This window comes from Desmodus rotundus, chromosome 4, assembly GCF_022682495.2.
Source record: "Desmodus rotundus isolate HL8 chromosome 4, HLdesRot8A.1, whole genome shotgun sequence".
In the NCBI taxonomy this organism is placed as follows: domain Eukaryota; kingdom Metazoa; phylum Chordata; class Mammalia; order Chiroptera; family Phyllostomidae; genus Desmodus; species Desmodus rotundus.
In genome coordinates this window covers 6,576,314-6,595,514 of record NC_071390.1, presented here as the reverse complement: position 1 = coordinate 6,595,514, position 19,201 = coordinate 6,576,314, and the positions used below count along the sequence as shown (strand labels likewise).

General features: G+C 49.0%; 1 protein-coding gene across 16 annotated transcripts in view; it reads left to right on the top strand.

The window, feature by feature from the left end:
- The window catches only part of TACC2 (transforming acidic coiled-coil containing protein 2), a 175,165-nt gene that overhangs the window by 27,347 nt on the left and 128,617 nt on the right, over positions 1-19,201 (top strand). For all 16 annotated transcript variants that reach the window (XM_045191303.3, XM_053923123.2, XM_045191304.3 and 13 more), the window contains exon 3: positions 3,820-3,932. In XM_045191303.3, coding sequence (XP_045047238.2) covers positions 3,820-3,932 — 113 coding nt within the window. The remainder of the gene's footprint in view (positions 1-3,819; positions 3,933-19,201) is intronic.

Sequence of the window (19,201 nt, the reverse complement as noted above, 5' to 3'; positions counted from 1 at the left end):
ACTTCCCAGCATTCACCTGCCGTCACGCTGCTCCCAAGAAGCTCCGTTCAAAGAGGGGGCGAGTTGGCAAGACACTCCGGTCATGGTCGAACCCTGTCGACGAAGCCTCTTGCTTGGCATGAGCGGGCAGCCCCTGTCTAGAGCGGTGACGCTCATTTAAGAGGTAAGGTCAGGGAATTTTTTTAAATGGTGAAATACTTCGGCTCTTGGGAAAGCGGATTTTTCAGGACTGGAAGGTTGCTGTGCCCCGCGGAGGGCTGCTTTACAGAGACGCAGGGCTCGGAGGGCTCCAGAGCCAAGGCGAGGCTGTTTGTTTACTCAAGCAGTGGCCGCTCCGGAAAGATCTGAGGGAGCATCTTGACAAGGCTGCTTGTCCTGTGGCGGATCGCCAAGTCTCTCCCCAGTCTGCTGTTTGCGAGTGTAAGGGGAGACTTTTGAAGTGCGTGCTGTTTTGCAGTGATGCCTGTTGACACAACAGACCCTTTGGAATCTTCTTAGCAACAGGGCTTAGTACTGTTGCTAGGATGGGGAACGTGGGTTGGGGGAGGCAAAAGGCACTGGCAGACGTGGCCGAAACGAGAACTCGGGGGGCTGAGTGTGCTTCTCCCAATTTGCAGATGCGGCTACCAGACAAAAGGGGAATAATCTGTTTTTCATACTTTCAACAAATATTTATGAAGTGCCTCTCTGTGCCAGGTACTATTCTAGGCATTGACTCTGAGTTCCTGTACCTCATTATTCATAAACGTCCGGTTGTTTTAGTTACAGGGAGCATGGCAGGAAGATGGCAGGGACCACAAGCAGCTATTTCCACCGTCTGGTGAGGCAGCATAAGGTAGAGGTCAGGGGCACAGGCTCCAGACCCAGACCACCTGGGTTCAAGTCCTGGTTCTGCCACATCCAAGCTGTGTGACCCTAGGCGCTGTAAAATAGGGTTGTTGTAAGGATTGAATGAATTTAAACATGGAAAGCACTACAGAGTACTTAGCCCATAGAAATTGTTTATAATCTTAAGTTTGCTATTGTTGTTACTGCAGAAAAAGTGCCAGTAGGTGTTGGGATGTTACTACTACTGTGGAAAGGGCACTGGACTTCAAGGCAGGACGCCTGGCCGAGCCACCTCACCCTCTGCTTCTCAGCCGGAGTGTGGAAAACATTATCTTACCGCCTGTGTAGCTCACAGTGATTTTTACTAAACTCTGAAAAGTGCTATGTGCCATTCCCATCGAGAATGCTGTTGCTTTCTTCTAACGCATCCAGATGAGTTAGATAATGTTTGTGTTGGAGGGAGCTGGCATTCTTCCAGGTTAGCCTTCTATTCGGAGGAGGGGCAGGGCTGAAAAGGGAGAAAGGCTTACCCTTCTTTCTTCTTCCAAGGTGAATCCGAATCCACAAGCCCACATCCCATTTCTGTGGACTGAGGAAGTTTGGCATGCGGCACCCCCTTAGTCCGAGCAAAGACCCGCCTCCTGCTCCATCTGTTGTTCGCATCTGTCTGGCTGCGAGACGTGTCAGTGTCTTTTCAGAATTGCTTTAAAGTAGCCTTGATCATGGACTAAAGGGCAGGAGATTGATCTGTTAAATTATTTGTGGAATAATTCACTGCAGATGAAGTGGCGATGGAAAGGGAAGCCTGGCTGCCGAAGGTGTTCAGAGCCGAGGCCTGCGAGGAAGTTAGACAAGTAGGGACCTAGGTCACAATTTTAAACATTCCGGGCCCTGATATGAACATGTCGCTCACTCTGTATTGTGATTCTTGACTTGGGAAACATTTGAAATCATGCATCCAAAGGAGTAATATCTTATAAATGAAGAACCTTCAGCACAAGAGTCAGGGATACTTTGGAATTTGTGATTATGGTGATTTCAAGTTTGTACTGTCTTGCCCTGGCTACTGTGGCTCAGTGGACTGAGTGCTGGCCTGCGAACCAAAATGTCACTGGTTCAATTCCTGGTCAGGGCATGTACCTGGGTTGCAGGCCAGGTCCCCAGTTGCGGGTGTGCAAGAGGCAGCCGGTCCATACATCTCTTACTCATCGATGTTTCTCTCCCTCTCTTTCTCCCTCCCTTCCCCTCTGTCTCAAAATAAATAACAAATCTTTTTTAAAAATAATAAAGTTTGTACCCTCTTGATACTGTCCTATAGGGATGATTGTCATCCTGGACACAGACCGGGAGACTGAGGCCCTGAGGACATGGCAGGGTCTGTCATTACAGGGAGCGGTTCAGCCAGCAGGGAGGCCAAGCCAGCCCAGGTCAGCAGTTCCCCTCCTAGGTGAGGGATCGGCCCCAGCCCTCCCTGCCTCCTTCTACACTTTCCCACTGAAGGGATCGAATACAGGGGCCTTTTCCTGGCTCTGGAGTCAGAGAGAAGTGGGTCCATCCAAACTCTCCTGCTATGTGATCACAGCCAAATAGTTAACCTCCCACGGCTCTAGAGAAGGACGTGATTAGCATCTTCCTCCTAAGACTGTTGTGAAGACTCAGAGACACGGTTCACGGCAAGCTACTGGTGCAGCGCCGGGCACTCAGTAGGTGCTCAGTAAACATACTCTGTTCTAGCAAAGGTGAATGAAGCTTTTCCAATTGCAGTGTTTTGTTAGCATCGTTTATATTTTACCTTCAGGCACAATTGCGTGAACATAAGCAGCCAACCACTCAGAAAAACATACCGGATGGGGATACATCTCATGTGGGCTTTTCTCTGCCTGCCGACTCCACTCTCTCTGCCTGCGATGGCTAGAAACAGGTTGCCAGTCTCTCTGCATTCATAGACTACAGAACCCACCGCCAGATTCTCCACCCCCTGGTTCTTCAGGGTGACCCGGGAGGTCCCGGCTTGACCTGAGTCTTATGCACACCCTGAAGGGCGGGGGTGTAGGGTACCACAAATTGGCATCTCCTCCAATCCGTGGAGAACCTCCAAAACAGAGGGTATGGGTGGAAGAGTTCTGTAGAACAAGCAGATCCAGTCCCTTCTAAATGGGTGTGTGTTGTTTCAGGGAGGGGCCTTCCAGGTTCAGTGCCTTTGTCAAGGAGGACAAAATAAAGGAGAGCCTCTGCTTTGGAAAGCACTGCTTGGGTTTATAAAGGCCCTTTCCTCATTTCTAATGTATAGATTATGCTTGAATGAGCATCATTTAAATTGAGGCTTTTAAATATCTCACCTCTTTCCATCCTGTGATTTGAAGTTTTGACTGTGCTTTATTTTTTTGTATCTTGGTTTTAAAAATCAACTAAACAGCAGACAAGCGTGTTGCAGGAGTTTTTTTAAAAAGGTGACCAACCCTTGGAGTAGTTAGGACCTCAAATGGGTGCCTGTATTTTTCTAAGGGCCCCTCATTTCCTTCCCTCATTTCCCAAGCCCCCAGGTTTCCAGGTGATTCCAGGTGATTCCGGGTGTGAAAAATCATGGTTGGGGGTGGGGAAGGAGCAGGTGCCTTCATCTAGCTGGTGACCCAAACAACCTGGATACTTGAGATCTTAGGTTAAATATCCCCACTTTCTCCAGGGAGCAGAGGAACCCCCCAAAGGAAGGAGGAGTCCCTCGTCTTGGTTTCTTGCTAAAACAGTAATCCTACTCATCTGGAAGCACTTGTTTAACTGTGTTTCTGCTCCGTTAGAGGAGAGTAGGGGTCACGTTTGCTCTGCCCACTGTTCGTCCTCCAGGCGTAGCTCTGTGCCAGCACATTTGGATGATAAAGCACACAAACCATCTGGCCCTTGAATGTGGTGGTCAGAGGCCCACCGATGACTATTCTTATGTTTTCAGAGATTCCTATTTGACTTCCTTTCCCATTTCTCTCTCTTCTGGTCCAGAGGACTTCGTCCGCTCAGAGTCCAGGATCCCCACAACCACTTGGGAACAGTCAGAATATAAAAGGAAAGCCAGAGGAGAAGCCCAGAAGAGCTGACCGCGGAGAACTGCCCAGGTAGGAGCCAGGCCCAGAGGACTGGCGCAGCCCACGGCGCAGCCAGCTCACCGCCTGCTCAGCCTTTGCTTTGAAAAACTTACCCTACAACCCGAGACGTGTCCCTCAGTGGCGAGATGTTCGAAACAGTGGTTTATGGACTGTTCTGTGGTAGCCCAGACCTGCATGATTGGAAAATTAATTTTAAAGTTAATGTTTTTCTGACCCAGAATGAAATTAGTAATTACAGGCTCCCATTCCAGCAACGCTCCAGGTTGTTCGTGGTCATTGTCAGAACTTAAAATAAAAAAGGTCGAGGCTATTCCAGGGAGCTTCCCGGGGGCATCGAATCTGTGGCTACGCTGGGGTTGGTTGTGGGGAGGAAGAAATTTCCTCTACCCTTCTATGTTCTTCTGGCTGATCTAATTAAATCAACCAAATTTAATTATGCGTATGTACGGGAACCCCATACACGAGAGAGCCAGAGACCCCCCACACACGAGAGGCTCACAGACAGGTAAAATGAGGTCTACATGGCTTCCTGAGCTAAGGGTGAGGTAACAGCCCTGGGGCTTTGAGGGGAGGAAGGCCATTGCAGGATGGTAACAAAAGCAGATATTCAGTAATTATATGTTTACCCTGCCATACAGATAGGGCATGAAAAGTTATCTCTGGTTACAACTCTTATTATGGGCAAAGCCCTTCATTTAAATTCTTCTAGGTTGTTAAGTGGGGTGAGGGGGGCAGAAGTTTCTCTTGAGTCTGCAGGGTCTCAATGGTCTTTAGCTCCAAATAATCCTCATGCCAAAGCGGCTCATCTTGGGGAGGCCTGCTCTGAACCCCTCCACTGCAGGCACCGACGGTGAGACAGAGCGTTCACATGTGTATTGCTACAGGGACCGGCGCCGTCAGTCCCGGGGCTGCGGGTGGATGCATTCCAGAAACCAGCACGGCCTCCCTGTTGCAGCGGAATGTGGCCAGGACAGGTGGGGCCCGTCAGTCCGCAGCTCCTCATTGACCCACAGTCCGGTCCCGGCTATTGGGAAGAAGTCCAATGGACTCCTCCCAGGCCTCGTTCAGTACCCACAGTTTTGGGGGCCTTCACAGCAGAGGGCCCGCAGACATGAACATTCAGTCCCCAGAAAGGGCACGGGCCAGGGCCACTGGAGGCCATTAATAATGGCCAGTGGGTCGAGCGCAAGATCTGATTGGGAAAACCTGCCTGGACAATTGAAGCCCAGCTGCGGGGAAGCTGTAATTACAAGCCTTTCATGAACGAATGAATAGGAGCTCCGAGGGACAAATGTGAAAAATGGAATGATAGGCCTCCCCTGCCCTGGTTATATATAATAGACAGTGAGACTTTGGGTCATGAGTGCTTTGCAATAGTTTTTTACCATAAGAGTTTAAGCTCCATTTGTTGCTTTGGCTGCCCACGGTGGACGGTTGCAGGTGAGTGAGAGTGACCCCTGGTGGCAGGAATTTTTGTGCCTGGCTTGTATTTTCTGGGTGGGGTTTCTGGAGGAGGCACGTTGAACCTCTTGGCGTCAACACTTGAGTTCTCTAGGGCGCTGGTGATCAGGTGGGGCAGAATCAGAGAATATGCCTTGAACACCACCTGTGACCTCCGTCCTACTTTCACAAACGTTTTATCAAGGTAACCGGACAAAAGGTTTTAATATTTGGTTTTTACAAGACCAGATGGCTGGTCTCAACTGGCTCCAGGCAATCATGAAATTAAAGGGTGGACTGATCTTTCCTGGAGTTCCACCCAAGTGAAGTTGCAGCTGGCCATCTTTGTGAGGCTCTGGGATCTCTTAAGAGGCTTGGAAATTATCTGGGCCTGTATCACAGCTGGACTGGGGATGAACAGCCCCTCAGAGGTCCTTTGTGCCTTGTTCCTCACTCAGCTCTAGTCACTGAGGGTTTTTCCCTGGAAGAACTGCCTCTCACTGACATGCAAATTGAGCATAAAATTGGTGCCTTCTAAAAGCCCAAAGAAGCAACACGCTGTTCACAATTCCAAACACAGTTCTCCTCCATACATGTCGGAATGTCTGTTGCCTGGGCTCACTCACAGGGCTCTGGTTCTCCAGGGTTTGGAGTTCGCTGCGGGGTCAGGACGTCTGGAGGAAGAGAGAATGAGCAGGGGCTCCTGGTGCAGCTCCAGTGGGACAGGCCCCTGTCCCATCCACAGTAGCGATAAAAATAGCACTTACCAGTCACTTTGCAGATGGGCACCAGGTATTATGCCAAATGCTCCATACACACAAAATAAAAATTTCTTTTCATTTAATCCATTTCTGACTCTGCATCCTCACTCAGCCAGGCAGCTGGGAATGCTACGTTAGCTATCATTGAGCCCCACCCCTCCCCAACTGGTAAATTGAGGCCATCATCCGTCTGCCCCCCACCCCAGCACCGCTGAGATGCTCACTGGTCCCGGCCACACTGCCCATCAGGCCTGATGGCTGCACTGTTTTCATGCCATGCTTGGCCCGTGGGATCCTTTGGTTAGGCTGGGACCTCACGGCCATTCCCTTAGGCCCTCGGTGAGCATCCAGCCTCACGAGCCGGAGGACTCGGTCAGACGTTGCCCACTTTCTAAGACCTTTCCCTGCTCTCTCCCCACTGTGCTCAAATGCATTTGTCTTCTCTCTTTGCCTCATCAGACGACCAGCATTTTCTCTTCAAAGGATGAGGTTTGGACAAAAAGTGGGAAGAGCCTTGACCTCAAACAGTTTCTGCTTCCTACTTGTAAAACCTCCAGAGAGAAAGCACAGTGGCTCCTGCTGGAGCTGGAGGCAAGGAAAGAACAGAGAGAGGAAGGCTGACATCAGCATTGCCCAGGACTGTCCCACTGCACAGGCTAGACCTCCATGCTACAGATGGGGAAACTGAGGCTCAGAGCTCTATGTTATCTATGCCCTAGCAGTAGAAAGTCCATTGTTTCCCCTGGAGGCTCTTCCTCCCCCTGAACTACACTAGAACTTGATGCATCCCCAAAGGGGTAAATCCTTGATCTGATTAGGGAGCCCCATCAGTTCAACTGCCTTGCCTTCTAGTTGCCACATGGTGTCACTGTGGTAACTTAGCCCTACATTGGCCAAACCCCAGCAGAGGCTGGGTGGGACCTCCCACCCTCCCACCCTCCTAAGACCAGGCTTAACCCCAGGATGCACCTCTTACTGCCCAGCAGTGTTCTCCCCTGAGCACAGCAGCCCTGGATACCTGCATCCAGACTGGTTCTACTATCCCGTGGAGACTCCCTTTCCCTCCTGGGGAACCAACAACCAGGGATGGGCAGCCCTGTCCTCTTAAACCCCCAAAACACAACAGATCTTACCAGGCAAACGTTTTCCAGGTAATGGAGCTGTTAGGTTGCCCCAGAGGGAATTAGGTAACAGATTGCTGGGTAGTAGCCATTCCTGTGCTTCAATATTGTGCATGCTCTTTGGTCCAAGGAAAGCTGTAGGCAATACTTCAGGGATGGGGCCTTTTCTGGTGAATTTCTGGCACCTTTGCCACTGAAGAAGGAGGAGTGGAAACTCAACAGCTTAGAGCCATAGCTGTCGTCCCTGGTTCTTCACCTACGAGGCTGGTTAAAACACAGATTGCGGGCCTCTCCTCCAGAGATTCTGAGTTGGTAGGGCTGGGGTGGGGCCTGGGGATGAGCATTTCTAACAAGTTCCGAGGTGATGCAGGTGCTGCTGATCCAGGGATCATGCCTGAGAACTACAGCGGGAGGGACACAGGCTCAGTGACATTGGAATTTAGAAGAGGCAGCCTTCTGCGAGGGTTGGACTGGACAAGGAGACTCTCTTGCCGGGCCTGGGAACTAGAACTAAAGGGGACTGCTCCAGAGGCAGTCCAGGTCGGGGCAGAATTCCTGAGCTGGAACTCTGTGGCTGAGCGGGAGGTGAGCCTGGACCAGAGCGGTGGGTGTTTACTACAAACAAAACTGGGGCGGTGAGCCAGGTGGAGGAGCACTTGGTAGTCAGGTTAGAGGCTGAGATGTAACCTGCCGGTAACAGGAAGTGGGGAAGCTCTGTGGTTGGTTGGTTTGTGTTTAAACAAGGGTTTACAAGGAAATCACCCAGAAGATGAGTTCAGGGGCTCCAATTGGTGCGTGAAGGGGGAGGCTGGAAGGGCAGTAAGGATGGTGGTCCAGAGACAATTTCCAGGTAGAACCCGCAGAACGGGGTGAGTTCCAATCATTTGCACAAGCTGTTCTCAGATAGGTCGGTTCATTGCAGTGTTCTTATGTCTGTGGCTTTAAAACTCTGTTGAGAGCAGGGAAACAGATCAGGGTTGGGGGGAAGGCTAGCAAATGAAGTCAGACAGGGCAGGGGTTTCCATTCTCCCCAACTCGTAAGATTTACCTGGATGTTAGTTATAGACACAAATTTCTAGGCCCCATCCTAGTCCTGAGTCAGAATCATTAGGTGTGGAGCTTGGAAACTGTGTTTTCAATAAGCACTCTTGCTGACTCCTATGAGCAGGGAAACTTGTGAAATTCTGATCTGTTGCCAGGTGTACCTTATCGCCAGCTAAAATACCCCGTGTCCAAGGTGCAAGAGTATGATCCAGTGGATTGGGGGTGAGACCAAAAATCTGTTTTTAATAAAAAGCCCATGTGATTCTTATGAAAAGTTTGGGAAACACTGACCCAGATTACTTTCAGGTCAATAATGATGGCTAAATTTTGTTTGCATTTCTGTGAACTTTAAAATGTCTCGGAACTTGGGGATAATTAACATCCATCAAACCCCTGTCCCCTCCCTTCTGTCCTCCATTTTTGCTTTCGACAAATATCCACTGGGCATCCGTTCTGGGCCTGATGCGATGCTGGCTGCGGGGGGGCAAAGCACCCAGCTAGAGCCTTAGGGACTCCTCTTCAGTGGATAAGTAAGTAGGTTGTAGGGAGGAAGTCAGGCTTGGAACAAGGACACAAAGGAGGAGACACTTTCAAGTAATTTCAGCGCTGTGGAGGACACCCAATGGGTCTTCTGATAGACCGTAACAGAGAAGGGAGTGGCTAGTTCAGAATAGATTAGTGGTTCTCAAAGTGAGGTTTCTCGGTTGATGGGCCAGCTCAGCATCAGCTGGGAACTTGTTAGAACTGCAAGTCTTACGCCCCACCCCAGACTCCCTGGATCAGAAGCCCTGGGGGGGGGGGGCAATCATCTGTTTTCACGGGTCCCCAGGGACTCTGATGCCACTGGATGAGATGCTCAGGGAAGGAGGGGATATTTGGACTGAGTTCGGAATGATGATAAGGAGGTGGGCGTGGGGAGATCAGGTTGGGGACAAGCAGGGCAGAGGACTTGAGGTGGGACTGAATTTGGTGTTAGACACAGGGAGACTGATGAGGTAGGGAGAGGTGCAGAGGAGGGCGGAGCCTTGAAGGCCATGGAGAGAAATTCGGGTTCAGGGGACACTTACCAATCCGTGTTCCAACCGGACCTCCCTGGTCGCTGGTGGACAGTGCAAGGAGGCAAGACTGGAGGCCAGGAGGTCAGGGAAGAGGCCGCTGCCGGGCCCTGGTGGGAGGGAGGGGAGCCTTGACCCAGGGCAGGCTTTCTCAGCCTTGTTTTCATGATCTCTCCCTCCACTTCCCCCTCCCACCCCAGGAACCTTTGTAGACATTTTGTCACCAATTGCCCACCCCTCCCCAAGAAACTTCATTACCATCAATATACAGCACGTGCTTACGCCTTGTGGTCCTTGGACCAGATATTGCCACTGTCATTGCTAAGGATTTTCACCTCAGGAGCCGGTTTTCGCCCCTCTGGGGATGATGCTGGCCCATTGAGAATGCAGGGAGTAACAGTGATGGTGGAGAAACGAGTGTAGCTCTGAATATTTGGGGCGTTTTGGAGCTAGAGATGCCAGGACTTGCTGATGAATGAATTTAAATGGAGAGAGAGAGGACTTAAGGAAGACTCCTGAACTTTTGGCGTGAGCCATTGAGTTGACGGGACCACTCACGGGGACAGGGAACACGGGCCTAATAAGGTCTGTCTGCTGAGCTCCGTGCGACAAATGCAGGGTCCAGGAGGAAATCCTATTGGAACCAGGTGAATCAGGCCAGACAGAGGGCTGACTGTCACAAACCCAGTCCCGTCCTGGGGGACACTGAGGAGAGGGGCCTTCTTTGAGAGAAAAGCAGAGTGCCCTCCGTGCTTCAGGGGCAGCATATTTCCTACTATATACCCCACACCTCAAACCCCCAAACGTACCTCATCCTCTGGGAGCGGGGGGCAGGTTTCTCAGTCCAGTTAACAAACATGCACCCACAGCCCACCACAGGCCAAGGTGTGGGCCCAAGGCCAGAGGCACAGCGATGCGCAGGACATGTTGATCCAGTATAGAGAGAGGCGTATACACAAATAATTCTAGAATAAGCTGAATGCTATAGGCTGTGCTGAGTGAAGAAGCGGCTCCCAACTGAACAAGTCAGGGACTGTGGGCGGGAGAAGAGAGTCCAAGTGAGGGAACAGCTGTAATTATTACAGATCAACAGGAAGCAGCACTGGGAAGGACTAGACTTACTAGCCTCTCAACCAGGAAATTTCAGAACTTCTTTAAATCTGGAGAATAGGTGATGCAGCATATTTATTAGCTCAACCTCTTGGCTTTTTAAGAAGACGAATTTAGAACAAAGATTCCGTGGTGCTTGAATAGCAGCGAATTAGGGAAGGAAGGAAGATGGTTCGAAAACAAGGAAGTGGTGGGCTTGCCCTGTCCCATCATTTGCGGACTAAATCTGTCTAATGCTGGGTGTTGGACCCAGGGCCTCAGCCCATCACCTCTCCGAGAGGCTCAGTGTAGATGAGTGTGGGTGGCCCGAGGGCTATATGAGGAAACCCAGGGTCAGAGAGGCCAAGGAGCCTGCCCAGGTCACGCAGACTAGAGCCCAGCTTGGTCTGAAGCCACCAAAGCACCAGCTACAGCCATCTTCTTGAGCTCTGAAAATATTTGTGTTGTGGTCTCATAATTAGAAAGCAAACCGCAGCCTGTCCTTAAAATTAATTTTCCTCTAAACAAGGTCAGTTCTCAGACCCAGAAAAAATAAAAATAAAAAAGAAGCAATGCCGTGGCTGGTGCAGCTTGGTTGGTTGGAGCGTCATCCCATAGACCGAAAGGTCGTGGGTTCGATCTCCAGTCAGGGCACATACCCAGGTTGCAGGTTCAATCCCCAGTTGGGACACATATGGAAGGCAACCAGTCGAGGTCTCTCTTGCTTTTCTTTCTCTCTCTCTCTCTCTCTCTCTCTCTCTTTCTCTCTTTCTTCCCCTTCCTCTCCCCCCGCCCCTCCTTCTCTCTCTAAAAGCAATGAAAACATGTCCTCAGGCCCTGGATGGTGTGGCTAAGTGGACTGAGTGCTGGCCTGCAAACCAAAGGGTTGCCGGTTTGATTCCTGGTCAGAGCAAATGCCTGGGTTGCGGGCCAGGTCTCCAGTCGGGGAGCGTGAGAGGCAACCACACATTATTGTTTCTCTTCCTCTCTTTCTCCCTCCCTTCCCCTCTCTCTAAAGAAAATGAAATCTAAAAAAATTTTTTAGAACATATCCTCAGGTGAGGATAAAAAAATAAAACCCCAAAAGATCTGATGTGTTTTGTGAGCAGCACTGGGGCCAGCTCTTCGTGACTGAGCCCTGTGTCCTAAGTAGTAGCATTCTGTTGCTTCCAAACAAACTTCTGTGACAGCCTGGGCCTATTCGCAGGCTTCAGCCAGGGCAGGGTGTGTCCCGCAGAGCCGGGCAGCCTCCGCCTCCTGTCCTGCTTCTGACTCATTATTTGTCTCAGGCTGGAAGTAAACACTGAGAGGAGAGTGAGAGGCAGGGAGGGACGGACTGAGGGCCCAACTTTGACACTGGCTGGAAAAGAAGGTCAAGTGCTGAATTAGGTGTGTGTCTGCTTTCCACTCATCCGGTTTCAACAGAACGTTTAAGAAAAGAGGAGTATTTTTCCATTTGGAGATAATGTGCATTAATTGTAACAACTGGGAACATAGAGACAAGTGGAAAGTAGAGGGAGAAAATCACCAATTCTCCCACCTCTTACAGAAGACTGCTCTTAAAATACTAGTGTTTTCCTCAACCTTTTCTCTTTTTTCCTAGTTCTTTAATGATTCTGAGATACCTCTGTGTGTATACATATACACTTATATATCCTTAAATATAAAACACATCAAAAATGTATTACACTATATGTTACATTATATAATATATATATAATTAAATAATTGATAGACTACTTTTAGAGCAGTTTCAGGTTTGCAGAAAAACTGGGCCGTACAGAGGATGCCCATATTCCTCTCCCTCCTCGGTGTACAGTTTTCTGTGTTATGAACACTTTGCGTTGGGGTGGTACATTTGTTACAATTAATGAACCGATATGGGTGTATCACTATCAACTGAAATCTACAGTTGCCACTGAGGTTCGCCCTCCGTGGTGCATGCTCTGTGGGTGACAAATGCGTGGCACCATGAATCCACCAGGATAACAGACCGGACAGCGTCTCTGTTTTAAAAACCCCAGTGTGCCACCTGTTCACCCTCTCTGCATCCCCTTGTCGCCCCTGGCAACACTGATCTTTTCATGGTCTCCGTGGTTTCTTTTTTTTTTTCTGCTATCTTTATTTTATCGGTATAAAATATGTTCTGTTCGAGCACGAACCTGAGAATCTCGATGAGGGTTCCCACCCCCATACACCAGTGCGACCACACCCAGCTCTGAAGCAGGGCCCTCCCCAAGACCAACAACAATTCTGACTCTCCCCACCGTTGACTAGGGTCACCAGTCCTTGAACTTCATATCAGTGGGATTAAACAGTGTACATTCTTGTTCCTTTTATATACTGCTACTTGTTGATTTTTTAAATTATTTTTATGGCGATAAATTGCATAGCATAATGTTTACCGTCTCAGCCAACTCTCCAGTACAATCCAGTGGTGTTACGTACATTCATGTTGTACATCCAATGTTTCCATCGTTTCTTAAGGGAGACGCTGTGGTCATTGATTTGAGACCTTCTTTTTTGTTTTTAAAGATTTTATTTATTTATTTTTAGAGAAAAGGGAAGAGAGGGAGAGAAACACCCATGTGTGGTTGCCTCTCGCGCACTCTGTACTGCAGACCTGGCCCGCAACCCAGGCGTGTGCCTGGCTGGGAATCAAACCAGCGACCTTTCGTTTCGCAGGCCTGCACTCAATCCACTGAGCCACACCAGCCAGGCCGAGACCTTCTTTTTTAATAGGGATGTTTTAGTTTATTAAAAGTGATTCTAAGTCCTGCATCTGACACATTCTGATATTTGTGTTTTCATTTCAATTTGGTTCAAATGCTTTCTAACTTTCCTTTTAATTTCTTCTTTGGCTCATGGGCTCTTTAGAAGTAGGTTATTTAGTTTCCAGATAGTTGGAGATTTTCCAGTTTTCTGTTATTGATTTCTAACTTAGTTCCATTGTAACCAGATAAAATACACTTTGAATGATTTAAATCGTTTTGAATCTGTGGAGACATGTTTATGTGTGGACTCTGGCCTGTTTTGTAAGTGTTCCGTCTGCACTTGGGAAGACGCCGTCCTGTCACTCTGGAGGAGCGCTTACGAAATCCGGTTAGGGCGTGTCGGTTGAAAGCGTTGTTCAGATCTTCCGTATCCGTGCTGGTTTTCTATCACTCATCCATCCAATATTGAAAAAGGGATGTGGAACGACCAGCTTGTAAGCCTGGGTTTGTCCATTTCTCCTTTAATCCATTTTGCTCCAGTGACTTTGAGACCCTGCTATTAGATAAACTTCTAGATATTTAGGTTCTTGGGATGAATTGAACCCTTTATCACTGTGTGGCCCTGTTTATGCCTGGCCCTACTCTTTGCTCCAAAATCCACTTTGTCTGATATAGTATGGACACAACAGGTTTCTTTTGATCAGCGTTATCATGTCTATCTTTTTTCCCCCCAATCTGTTACTTTTCACCTATTTGTGCCTTGTAGGCAAAATTTGAAGCACCTTTCTTTGAGGTGCTTCAAAGCATAAGGTCGGAGCTCGCATTTTTAATCCACTGAATATCTCTGCATGTTAACTGGCGTGTTTATAACATCTACGTTTAATGTGATTATTAATGTGGTTGGTTTAAATCTACAACTTGTTATTTGTTTTTTCTGTCCATCTCTTTTTTTGTTCCAAACGTCCTCTTTGTGTGCCTTTTTGGGGGAAAAGTCATCATTTTTATGATTCTACTTTATCTCCCTTTTGACTTATTATTAGAACTGTTTGTACTATTTGAGGTGGCTGCGTTAGGATCTGTAATTTGCACCTTTGAGGCATCCCACCCCACAGTCACGTGACACTGTATCATTCCATCCCACGGTCACGTGACACGGTATCATTCCGTGTGCGGTAAAGAAGTCGTAACACCGCCCCCCTCCCCAGTCTTCATGCAGATGTCACGCATTTTATTTTCTCCGTGTGGTGCAAACTCAGTTTATGTTATTTTTGCTTTATGTAGCCAATTATCTTTTTAAACGATTTAAATACTAAGGAAAAAGACTTTATGTTTACCTGCATAATTACCATTTCTGGTGTTTTTTTATGTCGATCCCAATTGCCATAGGTTCTTCTTTTCTTTTGGCTTGACGGATTTCCTTCCACGTTTCTTGAAATGTCAGTCTGCTGGTGATTTATTTATTCTTTCTGTGTAGCTGGAAAGAGTCTTCATTTCACCTGGGTTTTAGAAAGATGTTCTCACCGGGCACAGTTCTAGACAGGCCGGTTTTGTTTTCCTTTTATTACTTTACAGACACCGCCCCGCTGTGTTCTAGCTTGCATGGTTTCCAACAAAAAATCCTGATTTCACCCTTTCTTTTGTTCTTTGGTCTTTTTTCCTCTGGCTGCTTTTGACCTTTTATTGGTTTTAAATACTTTGGTTTATGATATGCTTCGGTGTTACGTTTCTTTTTGTTTCTTGTGCTTGGAGTTAGAGTCTGGGATCTGTGGGTTACTAGTTTACATCATACTTGGCAAACTTTCAGCCATTATTTTTTCATAGAGTTTTTAAAATCCCCCTCCTTCAGGGATGTTAATTACAATAGTCAGCTGCTTGAACTTGGCCCGCAGATCACTGATGCCGTTTACTTTTTTTCAGCCTTTTTCTCTCTGTTTCACTCTGGAGCATTTCTGTTGCTAGGTCTTTAAGTTCACTAATCTCTTTCTCTGTAATGACTAATCTGTTATTAATCCCTCCCAGAGTGTTTTTCATTTTAGACACTGCAGTCCTCACCCTAGACTTTGATTTGGGTCTTTTATATACCTTCCCTGTCAGTACCTAACATGCTCAATCTCTCCTCCATCCCCCTGCACATATGGAATACAGTTACAGTCGTTTGTAAGAAGCACTCGCGTACTGATTCTATCATCTGCGTCATTTCTGCCTTGGCTTTGATTCCCTGAGTTTTCTTTTCATTATGGGTCATATTTTCCTGCTTTTTTGCATGCCAGACACTGTGGAGTTTATGCTTTTGGGTTCTGGATATTTCTGTATTTCTATAAATATTCTTGAACTTTGCTCTGGGATGCAGTTATTTGGAACTGCTGAATCCTTTTGGGTTTCTGCTTTTAAGCTTTGTTAGATGGCACCACAGCAGTGCTTAGTCCAAGGTCAACAGTCTCCTCAATGGAGGCCAGCCTCTCCTTAGTACTTTAGCAAGTGTCCTAGAGCTTAGGAGGTTTTCCACGCTGGCTGGTGGAAGAGGGAACTATTCCCAGCCCTTTGTGAGCCTCAAGAATTCCTCCCTGTAAGCCTTCCGGGTGGTTCGCTCCTAGACTTGGTGGTTTCCGCACGAGTGCATGCTGACTGGTACTTTGCACATCTCCAGCGCCCTCTCTTTGTCTGGGTTTCTCTTCTCTGGTTGTGTCCCTTGGGACCTCCAGCTGCCCGGGTCTCCCTGGATGCCCAGCTCTGTCTCTTCCACAAGTCAGGGAGACTGTCAGGTTCCAGCTGGGCCCTGCCTCCCTGGGCCGCTCCCCCCAGGCCTTACTCTGGGCAACAGCAAGGCTTACTCTGCTGCTTCCCATTGCTGGGACCACTGGCCTTCACTTCCCAGGTCTCCTGTTGGACTTCACAAATTCTTATAGGATGCTTTTCTATCCAGGCTCTCTGGAAACATCAAAAAAACATCACATCAAGTTTCTTCCTCTGGTTTTAAATGGAAATGCAGCAAATCACCTGGCATTTATTTTGGGAAAGGCAAGGAGACCCTTCTAGAAAAATAATAATAAGAAGAGAGATGATGCCATGGGTGAGAATTGTTTTTCTTTCTCATCAAAAGCAGCTTGTCTCACACGCTTGCAGCCTCTTGTCTTTCATTGGCTCAGATGCTCGCTATGACAGCAGTTAACCTTCCAAATTCTTCACTGCAGCTGTGTGACTGCTGGGAGGAGCCTGGAATGGTTTCTATGCCTTTAACATGGAATCAGCTTCGCTCCTGTTGACTATGGACTCCTCCCCTCTCCACCCCCTCATTTAGGTCAGTGGGTTACAGAGGCAAAACTCAACGGAATAGGCTGGTGACTAGCACCTATTCTAACCAGAAACCCTTAGCCACATTTTTGAGCTCATTGCACATGAACTCAGTCTCACAGGGGACACGGGTAACATCTTATTGTTCAGTGAGTGGCCCAAATTCTCTGAAAGATTTTTTTTAATTTCTTTTTTTTTTGATTGTTTGATTTATTTATTTTTAGAGAGTGGGGAATGGCACTGGGGGTATATAACAAGACCCAGCAGGGGAAATGGTTATCCACCCATGGTGATGGCAGCTGTGACTAGTGTCATCCCCAGGCGGGCCTGTGAAAGGAGCTCAGGTCCTTTGCTGAGAGGGGGAGGAAGATTGGGGCTGAGATGTGCTGGGGGTGGGGGAGGACCCCAGGCTCCAGGCAGAGGCAGGATGGGGAGTTCTGTGCTGGCCGAGGCAGGAGAGGTAGGTCAGGGGCCACAGCTTCTATGTAACAAGGTGAAGCCACCGGGGAGTTGTCCCCCACACCATGGGGGACAGGACCAGGCTTTGGTTTCTAAGCCATTGCTCTGGCTGCCATCTGGAGACCAGAATGGAAGGGAATGGAATGGATGGGAGAAGGGGCGGCTGTGGCTGTCCAGCAGAGCCACGGGCAGCAAGTGCTGGGAAGTGGGCGGTGACGGGGCCCTGGAGCTGGCAGTGTGGGGCTCGAGCTTGCATGGCAAAGTGACTCTGCGACCCCAGGTCTGGTCTTGAACCACTCTAGAAATATTTCCTCGGTGTGCAATAGGGGGACATCCTCTCTCTGCTGGGGAGCTGTGTGGTTTCAATGCAATCATAACTGAAACATGCTTCACACGGACCCGACCTTAGTAAACGCTCAGTACACAGGAACTCTCCATCTTGACAATGATGCACTCTGGATTTATTGCTCTCGAAGCCTGGCAGTGCGGGGCCATGCTAGTTTTATTCCCTCAGCTGGCCTCCTTCCTCTCTCCCAGCGTTCCTAGTCTGCTGGCGAGTTGTGTTCAGGACCATGCACTTAGGGTCCCCTCTGGATGTGACTGTCTCCCGCTAGGGCAGCAGGCAGGGCCTTTTCTGCTTCCCCCTGTGTGCTCGGAACTTTGCTGCAGCAAATCACCCCCCTTCCCAGGTCTGCCCCCTATGCCTTTGTTGAGCTGAGGGCGTGGGGCCTGCACCGAGGCAGCTGCCTTTTGGGTGCCCTCCTGACCTCAAGACAAAGGCAGCGCCCCCTTGGGGCTGAAAGCCTTCCATTGAGAGCCCAGCCCACCAGAGCTCGCCTTTGAATTCTGAACAGAACCCACACATTCTGACTCAATCTTGAAGCATAAAAGGATATTATGTAAGCTTTGATTAATGAGGAGCCCTGAACAGATCCGTTCTTAGAACTTTTCCTGCCCTGAGGCAAATCAACTCCTGTGAGTGGCTTCCGATGGGTAATCAAAGGGGCTGGTGCTGCTCAGTTTACACGAAATAAACCAAAGGCCAGTGTGTGTTTGAAGGGAGAGAGTGCCTCACATTCAGCGGGATGTCTGGTCCTGGGTGCTCTGTGATAAGACTCACAGGTTTTCAAAGTGTCCAAATCGAGTGAATTTATCATCTTGCCTCCGGATGGCGATGACACACTCCCCCTAAGCTGGCAGGTCCTGCCCGAGGTGGGGACAAGGAAGCAGCTTTGTCTGTTTTATTACCAGGCAGTGTTCTGTGCTCCTTGAGCAAGCAGATTTAAATAGGAGGGCTCCATCTTGGAATGACACACCATTCATCTGCCCAACTACTAAGTCGTTTGACCCCAGCTAATGGCCCAGACACAGTGAAGTTCAAGTGCTGGTCTAGAAAAGTCCACTGAGTCAACAGCCTCACAGCTCGCGACCCTCTTGAACCTCGTGCTTTCCGGACAGCCAGGCCCGACTCCTTATCCCACCCCGGGGGCTCTCTCTTGCACCAGCCACGGCTGGGCCAGGGCTCTCCGCGGGGACTTCTGTCCTTGCGACCATTTGGGAATGGGAGGGTTGTGTATAACTTACCCTCTGAGTTCTCTCTTCTTTGCCCTTATGGGCTCTGCTCTTGGGTCAGAAAATGGTGATCTGGTTGAGACCCTCGCCAACTCTCTCTTGGGTCCATCTGAAATCTTTTCCGTGTCCCAGGCACACCATTCTCATGCCATTAGATAGGATGACCAGTGTAGCTGTGATGTACACACACCTCCTACCAGGATGTCGTCTGACGTCATGTGCATGGCATAGGTAAGGGGCTTGGGAGAGGCTGGAATGCAGGCAGGTCAAGAGCCTCGTCCCCTCTGCCTCGGCCAGTTCAGGCTGCTGTCATAGAAATGCCATAGACTGGGACTCAAACAACAGATGTTTATTTCTCCCACTTCTTGGGGCTGGAGGTCCAAGATCAAGGCAGCAACAGATTCCGTGTCTGGTGAGAGCCAGCCCCCTAGTCCCTAGACATCTTCACTTGTGTCCTCACATGGTGGGAGGGGCCAGGGAGCTCTCTGGGGTCCCTTTAATGAGGATACCAATCTCATTCATGAGGGCTCCACCCTCATGACCTAATCACCTCCCTCAAGGCCCCACCTCCTAATATCATTACCTTGGGATTAGGTTTCAACATAGGAATTTGGGGACACAAGCATTCAGCCTCCCTCCTTGGAAGGTTTTATTTCTGGAGGCAGCACAGAGGGAAGAAGATGGCAGCCGATCAGATCTGAGCTTAACCTCTCTGTTCTCAGTGTTTCTCAT